This window comes from Pleuronectes platessa, chromosome 1 (assembly GCF_947347685.1).
Source record: "Pleuronectes platessa chromosome 1, fPlePla1.1, whole genome shotgun sequence".
In the NCBI taxonomy this organism is placed as follows: domain Eukaryota; kingdom Metazoa; phylum Chordata; class Actinopteri; order Pleuronectiformes; family Pleuronectidae; genus Pleuronectes; species Pleuronectes platessa.
Window position 1 is genome coordinate 19,280,837 of NC_070626.1, and position 13,715 is coordinate 19,294,551.

The window sequence follows — 13,715 nt, forward strand, 5'->3', positions numbered from 1 at the left end:
GCCGCATTCCAAGTAAAGAAACATCTCCTCCTTCTTCACGGAGCGGTCCGGACGGCTGGTTACCGGCCAGACAGCGAGCCAAGATAACCAGTGACAGGGGCGGCTCCTGGTACAGGCGACATAGGAGAATGATTTAGACGTGACACATGCAATGTAAAACAATACATTAACGTCACACCATCATCCTCTAACCCCGGGACGCACCTGCCTCCTTTCCTCGCCCATGTTAGATACTTTGGCTGTTCGCACCGGCAGCGTAGTGCCGGGAAGAACCAGGAAGCGCTGCGGCCACACACACAAGCACGTAATCTCCTGTGGGGGGGTGGAGGCTACATCATTTACCCCTGAACCAGCGCTGAGAAATGATGATGAAATGTAATATAAAATTTTTAAATATAAAATTTAATATAAAATTTTTTAATTAAATTAAATATATATTTTTAAATTAAATTAAATTAAATGGGGGAAAAAAAAAAAAAAAACTGCTCGCCCACATCCTGCGCAGAAACCTACTGCGCACATCCTGCGCACATTCTGCGCACATTCTGCGCAGAAGCCTACTGCAGCTTTTTTTCTTTTTTTTTTTTTTTTTTTATTAAATTTTTTCCCGTTTTTATATTTAATTAATTTAAATTAACATAGTGTAAGTTATTTTGCAATTAATAGAAGAAGCCCTGCCAATTTTAAGTGTAACATATTGCCAGCTTGAAAAGGCGAATGGCTGGGATTCGTACCCAGGTCGCTGTAGTAAGAGACCAAACGCTTTACCGACTAGGCCACTTCAGCTCCGCCGGACAATAAGCACGGTAACATGATTGACAAATTATCGTGTGTGTGTCGGTGTCATTTTATGCTGCTTTTGATAAACACTTCAGAGAAAATATTTTCTACTTTACTACATATATCTGACAGCCTTACTTAAAAGTTACTTTTATATTTTTGGCTTTTAGATACTGGATGAAACCTATTGTTAGAGAATAACCCAGTGGGGGGGGGGGGGGGGGGGGGGAATATTTTTTGAGAGAAGATTCCAGATTCATTCTGGAATCGATAGAGCCGTATAGAGCGATAGATGGACCGATAAATGGACCGTATAGTGAATGAATCCATGAAGCTTCCTTCTACCAAGTTGTGTGGTACGGAGACGAGACACTGGCCAGAGAAGAAAACACTTGGAATACGTTGCTTGTTTGGTCTGCATATGTGTGCCATGAGTGATGGGTAACGTAGTGATAAGTCTAGTTAGTTGGTTTCGGTTAGGCTAAATCACGGACATTTTACGGGCACTGAGCAACGACATGATGAAAGCATTCGATTTAGACAGCGTCTCTCCTGAGGAGAAAGTATTGAAATGTCCCGAGGGTCAGTAAACAGTTAAGGGTGGGGCACGTGACAGTCTAGAGTTTTGTGGGATGCCAGGCTCTCATTGGCTGATGAGTTGGCGTATCAAGGGTGAATGAGGAAGGGGGGTGAAGAATACAGTGGTGGATGATGATTGGAGCGCCGGAGTTACGAACAAGAAGTGTGTCGTGTTCGCTGGACTTTAATAAAGTTACACATAAAGAGAGAAGTTTCCTGTCGTCTATACGCGAGGACGCTACAATATGAACCTGTTCACCGTTCAAATTCATTATTTGTCATTGAGTTGCGTTCAGTTCATCGTTCTCATAAAAGTGAACGTGTTCAATGAGCGCGTTCTTTTGCGTTCGTTCATGCACAACACTGCCTCTGTACCCTTTGTTTTATTGGCTCACTGTCACACAAAACGCTGACTGGTCTTCTCTCAAAACTGCAACTGTGGGTGGGGTTTCAATTTTTTATTTCAGTTCTTATTAATTTTTTAAAATCCAAACAGAAACAGGCAAATAACAGCCATGTAATTGTTATGGATAAGCAACTAAATAGAGAATTTAAATCGGTATTGAATTCCTTCAGTATTGAAATTCAATGCAACAAAATGTATACCATTTTATTCTACTTAGAGAATTAATTTTAAACTCGATATGAAGAATTAAGTCTTGGCTCTATTTTACTACACATTCAGTAGTAACTATTAACCAGCGATTATAGGTTTTGATATGAAAAAATGTACATGTACATTTTTTCCAATTAAATATATCAATTGGGCTAAATTAACTTGAATGTATAAACTTCATTTGTGTTACAGATTTAAGCATTTTTTTAAGCTGGTGCAGCACTTTTCTTTTCAGTGAGGGTAGATTCAATATTTGGTTTCAGTATCAGTAACTTATAAAAAGTAGGTGAATGAGCTCCTCTTTAATCAGCTCCAGCATCAAAACAAATCTTTCACTTTGCATCTGAGCTTGTTCACAGATAAACTAATGCAGTTACTGCTACTTTCATTTTACTAAAACATCAGTACTTCCTCCACCTCTAAAACAAATAAGAACATACATTTGACTAAAGAAACACAGCACACCATTTGGATAATAGTTTATATTTATATTTGTATATATATATATTATATTGTGTTTACTTAACAAACATGATATATGCAATGTCTCCAAGTTAGCTGTAACAATAAAAATACAATATCTTTGTGTCCTTACATAGAATTAAAACAGCAAAAACAAAAGAACCAAAAACCACCCTAAGTAGTTCACAGAGAGGTACAAATATACAGTACAAATCTATTTTATTCAAAAAGGGTACAAATAAAAATGCAACAAAATAGAGATATTAATGCTTTGTTAAAGTCAGGTAGGTGTAGGGTATTCTAAGGGAGCACTTTGGGTCGACAACTCTAAGGCTTCTGATAAAGATCAATACATATTGGTACGGCCATACGATATTAAAACTCACTATACAAAGTTCATACAACCTGGATTATACTTGAGGATTGAATGTTACACATACATCATTGCATATATTTTGCAGATTTAGGCATTTAGAAAAAAGAAAAGAAAAAGGATGCTGTTTTTTTTGTTTGTTTCGTTTTTCAATAGTTACACATCACATAAAAAGCAGTGTCACTTTGTGCCAAAAAATAGTACAATGTCAAATCTGAAAAGGCAGACTTCTTTAAAACTTTAAACCGTTCGATTCTCCTGATTTGAAATTCGACATCAGAAACAACATAACCGTCCTAAATTCACCTTTCCCAGTTCAAATACTGGGTCAAACGTCACGAAAACATTAGAAAACCATCACATTACCAACAAGTGAACGCTACATATCGGATTTATGCAGCCGGCCTGTCTCTGAATTAAAACCCAACCCTCTGCTGTCCAGTGACTGTCGGACAAAACACATGACACCAAACACAATCCATTAATTCCAGGGATAAAATTAAAATGAAAAAAACTACAGAGCTTGTGCAACAATTCAAAACAACTAATGTGCATGTGTGTGTGTGTGTAATTAATGGACTGCCATCCGTTGCTGATGCTCTCGGCATCGTCTTGTAAAAAGTGCAAAGGAGAGCTTCCATTTACTTCACTTGCACACACAGAAAACTAGAAACTAAATGTTATAAGTATCTAGAGGGTAGGAAAAAAAAAAAACATAGCAGAGAACAGAAAATGAAAAAAAAAAAAGAGAGGAAACCCAAACACATGAACAAAAGGTTGCAGACCTCATGGTTGAATCATCTGGGGACCAAACAAGATTCCCTGTCGCCCTTTGAGACATCTGAATAAGAGTTTCCGCTGAGAAACATGAAAAGTGTGGAGCCTGAAAGGGGAACACCGAGTCTACCAGAAGCATTATTTCAATTTCACACATTGTACACAGCAGAATTTAAGGCATTATTGACAAGCATCATCAAAACTATACAAAAAAAAAAAACACACGTCTGTCTACAGAAACACACAATCGGTGATTTCTCCATGATTTTGTGTGCTTTTCATTTGGAAAATCTTCAATTTGTTTCTCAGTTTTAAAAACACTGTGAAGGAGGGCGGTTAGTGCAATTACAGACAGCGACAGACTACCAGAGATGTAAAGAAGCTTCCCTGGACATCTTTGTAGAAGTCGAGCACACGCTGCTCGAAGCAGAGGGCTCATGGCTGCACACCATGGTTTTGCGGTGAGCATTATCAGGAGGTAAAGTCACAGGAGGCACTGCTTTGCACCGTTTGAATCCCATTAAATGCATCTTGACCTAGTAATACGATGTTGAAGTGGCTTGGCAGTTGCACCAACACAACGCTGAATACACACGAACATCTGAGGGACACTCGTCTCGAGTGATTTGGCTCCGACTGTGTGACATCATAAGAAGACCATGAAGACTACGTGCGTCAGTGTGAGAAACTGAGGAAGATGGGGACTACTGAATAGAGAAAAAAAACTAAACACTGGTTTATATTCCTATTTAAGAAAGTAAAAATCCTATAACCAGACATTAGTGGGAAATGACTGCATGTGGCAACCTGCCCTACAGCTTCAAAGAGCTGTACTTAAGACAATGACGGGTACAACACTGAGGTTACTGCATAGAACAAGCCAAGACTACATGAAATGATATCAGGTTTATGCATATTGCTTAAAGCATGACAAAATAAGAAATTCTACAGGCTGAGCGTTCGATTGTAAGATGTTTAAAACAGTTTAAAAAATTTTTTTAAGTTCAAATGTTTCACTTTGATTTGACCACACTAGTTGGTCTTTAAGTACATTTATAGAATTATTTGTCATTGTAAACGTTCCTCTTCTTCACATTGGCCTTGTAGGGATCTATTCCAAATGGGATTCCAGTTTAAGTGATGGGGTGAAGCACAAAAGCCTTAAAGTCTGAATTCTGTGAGTCAACCCATCGACAGTTGTTTTTTATCGTCAGCAGGATCACACAAACATTACTCATCAGATTTCCACCAAAATTGATGGAGGGATGGGACGTGGGCCAAGAAGCAGCCAATGACATGTTGGCAGTGCTCCATACAAACGGGCATATCAGGAATGTGTTGCTCCTCTTTTCAACCTTGTAAAATGGGGCTTTTTATGTATTTTGCATTTTCACCATTTGATGAAAAACTAAATCATTAGTTTTTCATCTTAGGAGTGATTTCTAAGAGTGTGTGAAATTTGCTGCAGTTAGATTTAATCTACTGGGGCTTTTTTTTGGCTTGGCCGGAGATGTGCACTAAACTAATTGCCACTCCAGTTTGAATATAAAATTCTGTTTCCTTGCTGAGCTGCAGCACAGGGGCAGTAAATTAAAGGAGTGAATTTCGTATTCCTGATAACATTGGAAGATTGAATCGTCTGCGACTGCTTCGGTCTCATATTAACTTGAAGTGCTTTGCTAAACCAAAACATGAAAGCTGGTTTAGTCCCATATTGCTTATTACTGGAATAACATCAGGAAGGAATCTTTACGCAGCCACTGAGCACAGGAGGAATGTTTACAGCGAGCACTAAGTCTTTATGGGCCTGTGAGAACTGCTTTGAAACAGAACTGGAAAAGTGTGGAGCCATCTTTTAAAGCTGCTCGTAGTAACAGCACCAGAGGAGAGTCTACCGGGGCCGGTTCAGGTTACCCCGTCTGATACGTCACCTCATGGCGCCTCCATCTGCTGCCAGAGGGTCAGGGTGTTTCTACTCAGGGAACCACGGCGGCTTCAGAGAGAAACAGACGTACACAACAGTGTCTGAGGCTGATGAACAATCTAGTACAACACATTAGTCACACACAACTTTCAAGAGGGAAAGACAAAGGTTTTAAGATCGATGACAGAAAACAAGAGAAGTGTGTGATTTCTACTTTGCGATGGGAATGTCCGCGTGAGGAATGCTATCTGATCATAAACCTCTGAATGATTTGATGTGTGGTCTAATTGCACTTATTTTCTGTTTCACCCTTTTTGGATCTTTCGAGTGACAAGGACACGTCAGGAGGAGGAAACTGCAGCATTCATCTTGGCTAATTTGTAAACAGAGAAAATGCACATCAGTTGTCTTTCTTTCTCTCACGCACACAAACACACACACACACGCCACAAAACAATATTACTTCAAACATATTCCCTTCATTAAAAAAACAAAACACCTACTGTGCTGTGATTCCTATTAACAAGGTCAGTGTGAAATCAATGAGTGACATTTTCTATGTGCAACACGAGACAATCGTAAGATACACTGGATAAGATATCCTGGTACAAAAAGTGAAGGATGTTAAATGTTCAAAACAGAAGAGAAGGTGGGAAAACAAAAGATCATAGGTGAGATGGAAAATCGGAGACGAGCAGGTTTATCTACAAAGATTTCTGAAGGAAGCCGTCAGAGGATTTAGAACTACTGACGAATCAATAAAAATGAATAGTGCATCAGCTTTTAAAGTCTGGGTTAAAAGAGGGTCAGGAGGGACTCGCACCTCTGGTGTTAAGAAATATAAAACCAAAGGATTAGAGGGCGGTAAAGCCTCAAGCTGTAAAATAACTATTGCTTTCATTTTGGTAACTGAGCAAGAGGAGCTCAAGGTGAGGACGAAGAGTCCTCTTCATGCAGGGTTCAGGCTGAAGTTGGCTGCAGCCAGTGATGTGACAGGGTGATGTCACTCCCACAGATGGCTTTGGTAAGTTATCAAGAGGCGGGGAGGGGGGGCATGATTCTGAAAAGGGTGAAGGTAAATGCTAAATAATGGATGTTCTCAGGGATGATGCTGGAATATAAAACATTTCTAATTCCCAATAAAAGCTAATTTCAATCCGCGGCGTTCATGCAAACAAACACACTCGTAAAGGCCCTCCATCTAAACCAGAGTATGCTATAAAAGCTCATATTTTTTTGAAGTTGACACTGATTGCAGAATAGACAAGACTTGATGATTGATTGATTTATCATTATTTCGATTGTAAGACAAGCAGGACATGCTGCGCTTGAGGCCTGAGAGAGAATCCCATTCCTTGCAGACCCGCCTCCTGAAGAGGAGGGGGGGGGGGGGGGGGGGGGGGGGGGGAGAGATCTCTGCTGACAGCAGGTTTCAGACTCCTGTCGGAGAAGCATAATGTAACACACACTGACAGTTAGCGTCAACAGTGCAGACATCACCAGAGGAGCAGCTGATATCAGCAACTCCACTCTTTCTTTTTTGGGTAAATGCTTTTGAAGTAAACGGGATTCTGGGAATGGAGATCAAAGATCCCTGGCTGTGATCTTTGCAGAGTCGGTAGCTTTACTGTGCCAAAACACATTCTCGGCAGTCCGTCGTCTTCCAAAGAGACAGTTTGGTCAAAAAGGAAGCAAGACCGTTTTGAATGCGATGGGAACCTCCAAGCGTGGGTATGAGGAAGTGGTGACAAAGGAGGGAGGGAGGAAGAGAAATGCAGTGTGTACGGACTATGGTAGGCATTTCATCAGCTACATACTTTCGACTCAGCTTCTCATGTTCCCATCAGCCCTCAGCTGGCTGGGAAAGCACTGGCTCCGATCCTTTGGCCGAGTGACAACCAAAACAAACCAGAACTTCTCACCAGACACAGAAAGATCTTGTATTTTTTGTATATTTTAGGTGTGCAAAATCTCAAACATTCTGAGGCTACATTCACACTCTTTGTTTCCTCTTTCTCTCCTCGTCAGACTCATTCTTACTGATGGCAGTCTCTTCTATATTTGCTACCAAACGTGATGCTACTTCCCTGCATTAGAGCGCCCCTCTATGGACAGTTTGACCTCCTGGGGGATGAACGAGGGTCTTATGTGGCCGGAGTTGCTTATCTGAGGGCGTGGCCCTTCGTCTCCCTTCATACTGAATCTTTGGAGGCCAGGTGAGGACCAGCGTCTCTGAGAGGCACCGAGCGAAGGATGCATTGCTCCCGTCCCCGCCCCTGCAAAAGAAGAGCCTTCTGTGTGCAAGTGGTAACTGCTCTGGCTCCTCGGATGCTCTGCTGAGGTCCTGCTCGGTCGGATGTGCGACTCAGTGTGGCCAATAACCCCCAAATATGTTGCTTCCTCCTTATCAGCCATGTCTTTCTCCCCATCCCTCTGTCTTTCTCTGTGGATGCGGTCTATCCTGAAATGAGACTGAGGCCGTGACTGCTGGGGGGCAGGAGGCCCCATGAGCTGGTGACTAAGTCCTGATGTGGCGTTAGTTTTGCTCAAAGTCCTGGACAGGTTCTGCTGCTGCTGTTGTTGTTGTTGTTGTTGTTGTTGTTGCTGCTGCTGTGAATGATTGTGCTGTGGTTGTTTCTGGGGCTGAAGTTGCTGCTGCTGCTGCTGCTGCAGGGTGATGGACACACACACATCTCCCACTTGCAGATGATGGCAGGCCAGGCCATAAAGCTGGGCCGTGCGCTCGGGGCTGCAGGACGACCAGCCCTGCCCGAACACAAAGAAGGGATGCTCCGGAGGCACGTCGATGGTCACTTTGCTCTGCTGCTCACCTACAGTGAAGTGAAGCGACACGAGACCTGCTCTCTGCTGGCTGGCTCGGATGTCCACCACCATGCTGGAGTCAATCTTAAGCCCCCCGCTCACCTCCGCACTCCGCACAAAGTCCTGAGTCTGCAGGTCCTCCACACGCTTCAGTTCCCCGGTGGCCAGCTGGATAATGGCGCCCTTCATGAAGTGCGACGGGCTGCTGGGAGTGGCGGCGGGAGCGAGGCTTGAAGCTAAGGCCTGAGTTATATCAGCTGAAGGCTGGACAGGAGGATGATGGGCAAGCTGCTGCTGAGCTGGGGGCGGCTCCGCCCTTTCAGAGAGGCAAACTCTGGCTGAAGAATCGGAGGCTTTAAAGTTTGGGTTGAAAGAGGAGACGATGGTTGAGGCATGGCTGGCTGGGGCATCATTAACCAGTTCGGGGTAGTGTTGCTGGGGTGCTTGGGGATGATGCTGCAGGTGATACTCCAGGGGAATAAGGACTGGTTGCCCATTAGCAAGCACAACAGCATGCTGTCCTGTTTGCTGCTGGAGACCGGTCACCCTTGGGTCACTGTAACTCGCCTGCACCGCGTATGCCGCCCGGCTGTAATTGATGCCCGGGCTCTCTCCATGGATCTCTCTGGATCTCTGGTGACCCTGAGAGAGGTTCAGGGGAGCAAAGGAGACCTCTTTCCGCACGCCACTTCCACCTTGGTTAGAGGAAATCAAACGACCAACCACCTGCTGCACCTGGAAGTTTAAAAAAAGGGGAAGAGAGTTTCAGTCACACAGCTTTGGCCGAATGAGAATTTGGGCAACGAATGAACGCACAATTACCCAAAGACTCCTGCACGCAATAAAGGAACAGACGTAAATGAACATATTCTATAAATAAACACTGAGGTGAGAAGGTGTAGAATGCAGACACACTCCACATATTTAATAATAATGCAGACTACAACAACTTCCTTAAAATGACACAATTACATGTATCACTATTACGAGAATTAAGTGTTTGTTAGTAGTTCATTTAGTTGTATTGAAAATAGAGGGGGTCTGCCTGTCACATGAATGTCTCTGGCAGTTTTAATCAAAAGTGGATTAAACTGGGTCAGTTGGTTGGAGGATAAAGGTCACAACATGAGATCAAACTGTTAGCCTAATGCTAATGAATGGAAAATACATCGAGAGCAAATATATATACATTTTAAATCATCTTTAATTCAGTCACACACTGTGTTAATAAATATTCACACACGCATACATTGTGCTCTATCTATGTATTCTTTTTTTCACTGGGCTGCGTATCACTTATATTAATTAAGTTATAGAAATCAGTTAACCTCACCAGGGCTTAAAGGTTCAAACTTAACACATTGCTATCTGAATAATTAAGACTGCATGCAGTGCGGATATAGCATCTGAGTGCATTTCTAGTCAGGAGTCATTCAGTTTTCCTTCCCTGGTTTTTCTAAAGATCTGTAAAAGTAATAGTATCACACATGTTGCAGTGAGGAGCTCCCTGTGCATTTGTGTATTTAATTATTTTCATCATGTTCAACAGTTTTGCACTGACATGGATTTTTAACATCACCTCTGCTAACAGTGGGGAATATTCACATTTATAGGAGTCACATCATGAGGCCACCAGTGAGTCTTACCTCCAGGTCACTGTCTGGAGTGCTGCGCTGGCCAGGTGAGCTCCTCTCCTCCAGCCTTCGGTTCTGCAGACCTCGGTCCTGGATGTGCTCCTGTGCGGCAGTGATCGGTGCTACCTGCAGCAGACGTACATTTCTGGCAGCGTAGGCCGAGTCCAGTGCAACCTCCCGGGCTATCTGCTCTTTATCCCTTCCATTCATCTCTGGTTCATTCTCCTGCTGGGCACTGTGGAGGTCTCGGATGGCAATGGCAGCCCTGGCGCCCTGAGTGTGGTAGTAGACTGGCATCCCTCGAGAGCTGAGCTCGGCTGCGGGCAGGACCCCCACAGCACTGAGGTGCTGCTGGGCAGCTTGCTCGGACTGCAGCATCATCGAGACACCACTGGATGCTGCAACTTTGGCAAATGTATGAGCAGCTACCTGTGCCTGGGGGGGTGGGGAAACAACCCCTTCCTGTATGACAGATGGATAGGGAACCAGATGGGACTGAGAGATGGTGCCTGAAGGAGAGATCAACGATCCCGGGACAAAACCAGGGGGGAGAGCGTAAGGTACCGCTGCGTAGGGGGAACTAACAAACTGCAGAGAGGAGTGAGGGATCTGGGTGTAACCCATAGGAGGATAGGACAGTCCTGGGTGCTGCAGGAGAGGAGAATGAACAGTGTAGGCTGGAGAGATGTGGCTTAACACTGGGTGAAGACTGGTGGGCGAGTAGGTAACAGACGGAAGAGCCACTTTGTAGAGCATGCTGTACTGGTCAACAGGGACTGCTGGTATGCCATCAGAATTATCCATTCCATAATGATGTCCTTGCTGAGCTCGCAGCCACTCTGCAGATGGGTTCCCTCCCTGAGTGTCACTGTTGGCTGCAGAGTTCTGGATGGAAACCACTTCATCTTCTCCAATACCCCCACCTGCTCCACCTGTACCACTTCCACCTGTGGCACCACTTCCAGCTGTAGCCCCAGCCCCCCCGCTCGCTCCAGATCCACCTCCGCTGTCACTAGGTGGGAGGTCCCTCTTCTTTGGAGGCAGGGACTCCTGGTTCCGCTCCTGAGCTGGTTTCATTGTGATCGTCTGACTGGGCAAGTTGCTTTACTGTACTGCACAGGAACCGACAGGAACTGCAGGCCAGTCAGCCGGCACAGGAACCAGTTCAGAAATCACCTGGCTGACCTTGTCTGCCAATTCACCTATAGAATAGAAGAAGAAGATAGACACACGGCCTCGTCACACCACAACTAAATGATTATCAGAGGTTTCAAAATTAGATGAAAACAAAATAGTTATACGATTTTTAGCACATTAACAATTCCAAAGATACGCGACCGGTTGTGTTAGTGCATGTGTTTATTTAGTGAACATACATCTGGAACTCTTCTGTTCTGCTTTTCTAAAACCTTTGATTTTAGTTGTTACACACTAGAAAACTACAGTAATATTCCAGACAGAGTGTACAGCGTTACGTGACAACTCATGGTTCCTCTTTCATTACTGGTTCGTCTTTTGATAGTCTATGATTCGTCATCAAGTAGTGACAAAAGCTCAAACCTCTGACCTCCCAAGGCGAGGCCTTAAAAAGGCCTTTTTCTGGCCCTCAGTCCAAAACTCACAACGTATTTCATTAACTATCTCAAACACTACAAAAGGGGCAGCAATTAGTCACATTTAAATAAAAGTTCAAATGTGGCAAATAAAAAAAATATAAAAATTATACTACTATTAGTAAAATTACATGAATTCAAATACACAAATGTCCCTTTGTATATGGGCAAACAGCAGTATTGTTAAAATTGTATTTCCTAGCGGTAGGCACATTGCGCTGTTTCAAACCGTATCAATTATTTACTGATGATTAATTTTCATCAGCGGCTTAAATAAGTAAAATACATATTGCTTCCAATGAAAAAACAGTGCGGAGGTGAGGAACCATAATTGATCTACGTCAGATTTGAAAAATGTTTTCCATTCATCAAGTGTCATTCTCTGGTCATGAAGAAGAGTTTGAAACCACAAACTTCACCCAGGAACAGAAATCAGTCTTTAAACTTAACAGAAACTAAAATGTGACATTTATCACGACATCTACCACTGTCAAGTGAAGTGACGTTTTGGTGTGGTTACACATTCTCTCTTGTAACACAACAGACAATAACAGCTGATCCTCCTCCTTCCTGTGGGTTTGGGTTGTAACACCAGTCTGAGCTGTAGTAAACACCGACGTGTTCAGTGACTGGACCTGATCTGAGGAGCAGATTCACTCATTACTCACAACTTCGACTTCACATCAGCCCACACACCAGAGCCGAGTGTGTTCTCGGTGTCACTCGACACTAAACACAGTCACTACAGCCGCCTGCTGAGTCAAAGCCCTGACGAGGACCAGCAAACAAACTCTCTGCTTATATAAAGTTAGTTCAATCTTAGAAGTACGAGGTTTATTCTGCGGTTTCTTCAAGTTGCCGCCACACTCCACTCCAGAGAAGCTGTATTTACCGTTAGCTAGTGGCTGACTTGGCTAAAGTTAGCTTGCCGCTTAGCCCCGTCATTCCCCCGTGATCACAGGGGAACGACAGCATGACACTTGCTGCACTAACACCACACGCATGTTGCCTGTTGCTGTCTGGAGACGTTTACTTGTCACCATTACAACCCACTGGGCAGGTCCAGGCTGGTTTAGCATCCGCGGCTAGCACAGCTGCACCTAGCTTACATGAAGGCGCCTCACACATCTGCCCCCGGCTAAACGTGGCTGTGCTCGGGACGCGGGTCGTGCGTGTGTCCGCGGCGTGTCGGTGTGTGGACGTACCTCCACATGTCATCGCGATCGGACGTCCCCTCATGGAGAAAATGAAGTCGACGAGTTGGGGGAGAAACAGCAGAAATCAGGGCTCAGCAGTCGAGCCCATTTCGAAGGCCAGCACAGGCGCTCGCCGATGACGTCACTGGGTTTATTCAATTTCCTGTTTGTCGCCTGCACAAAGTCCAACACGCGCACAGAAAGAAATGACTTAGCTTTTAAGTGAAAGTAAAAAAAAGTCAATTTTTATCTGAATCTGCCCACAGATTAGATATAAACTCATGGTGTGATCCCATAACAAAACATATCAAAGTTTATTTGATCTTTACATTTTAAACGTAATTAAATGATAAATTAAACTGTATTGTTATATCATATGATTACATATTTTGTGGGCAAAGAGAACGAATTGTAAAAAAAATATATATAAAAAAAGAATCATTTTTTTTATTAAATTAAATTATATTAAATCAGAAGGGGACTTCGCATGATTAATTTAATTTAATTTAAATTTAAATTTAAATTAATAAAACAATTTTAAGTTATTTTTTATATTTTTTTTGTTAGATTCTTTTTTTATATATATTTTTTACAATTTGTTCTCTTTGCCCACAAAAATATGTAATCATATGATATAACGATACAGTTTTTTTGTTATGGGATCCCAACATGAGTTTATATCTAAACTGTGGTCAGATTTAGATAAAAATATTATTTTTTACTTTTACTTAAAAGCTAAGTGTGCAGTCCGCTTCTGCGCAGAAGGTAAATAAAAAATGTAAAACAAAACGCCAATTCAGTTTCCTGAAAATACATAATAATAACCAGGATTGCTCAACCCTTAAAAGTATCAACTATAAAATACAATTTCTAACATTTCTAGGACTTCAGAGCAGCACTGAGCGGGCCCGAGCACATGCATTTTGAAGCGTTGCATG

The 13,715-nt window shown here is 42.9% G+C and overlaps 1 protein-coding gene across 1 annotated transcript; it reads right to left on the reverse strand.

The window, feature by feature from the left end:
• Positions 1-6,922: 6,922 nt before the first annotated feature.
• atxn1l (ataxin 1-like) lies at positions 6,923-12,919 on the reverse strand. Its single transcript, XM_053426210.1, has 3 exons — positions 12,787-12,919; positions 9,981-11,170; positions 6,923-9,069 (listed from the first exon to the last, which is right to left on the reverse strand). The coding sequence occupies exons 2-3, from the start codon at positions 11,043-11,045 to the stop codon at positions 7,591-7,593; spliced, it is 2,544 nt and encodes an 847-aa protein (XP_053282185.1). The 5' UTR covers positions 11,046-11,170; positions 12,787-12,919; the 3' UTR covers positions 6,923-7,590.
• Positions 12,920-13,715: the final 796 nt, after the last annotated feature.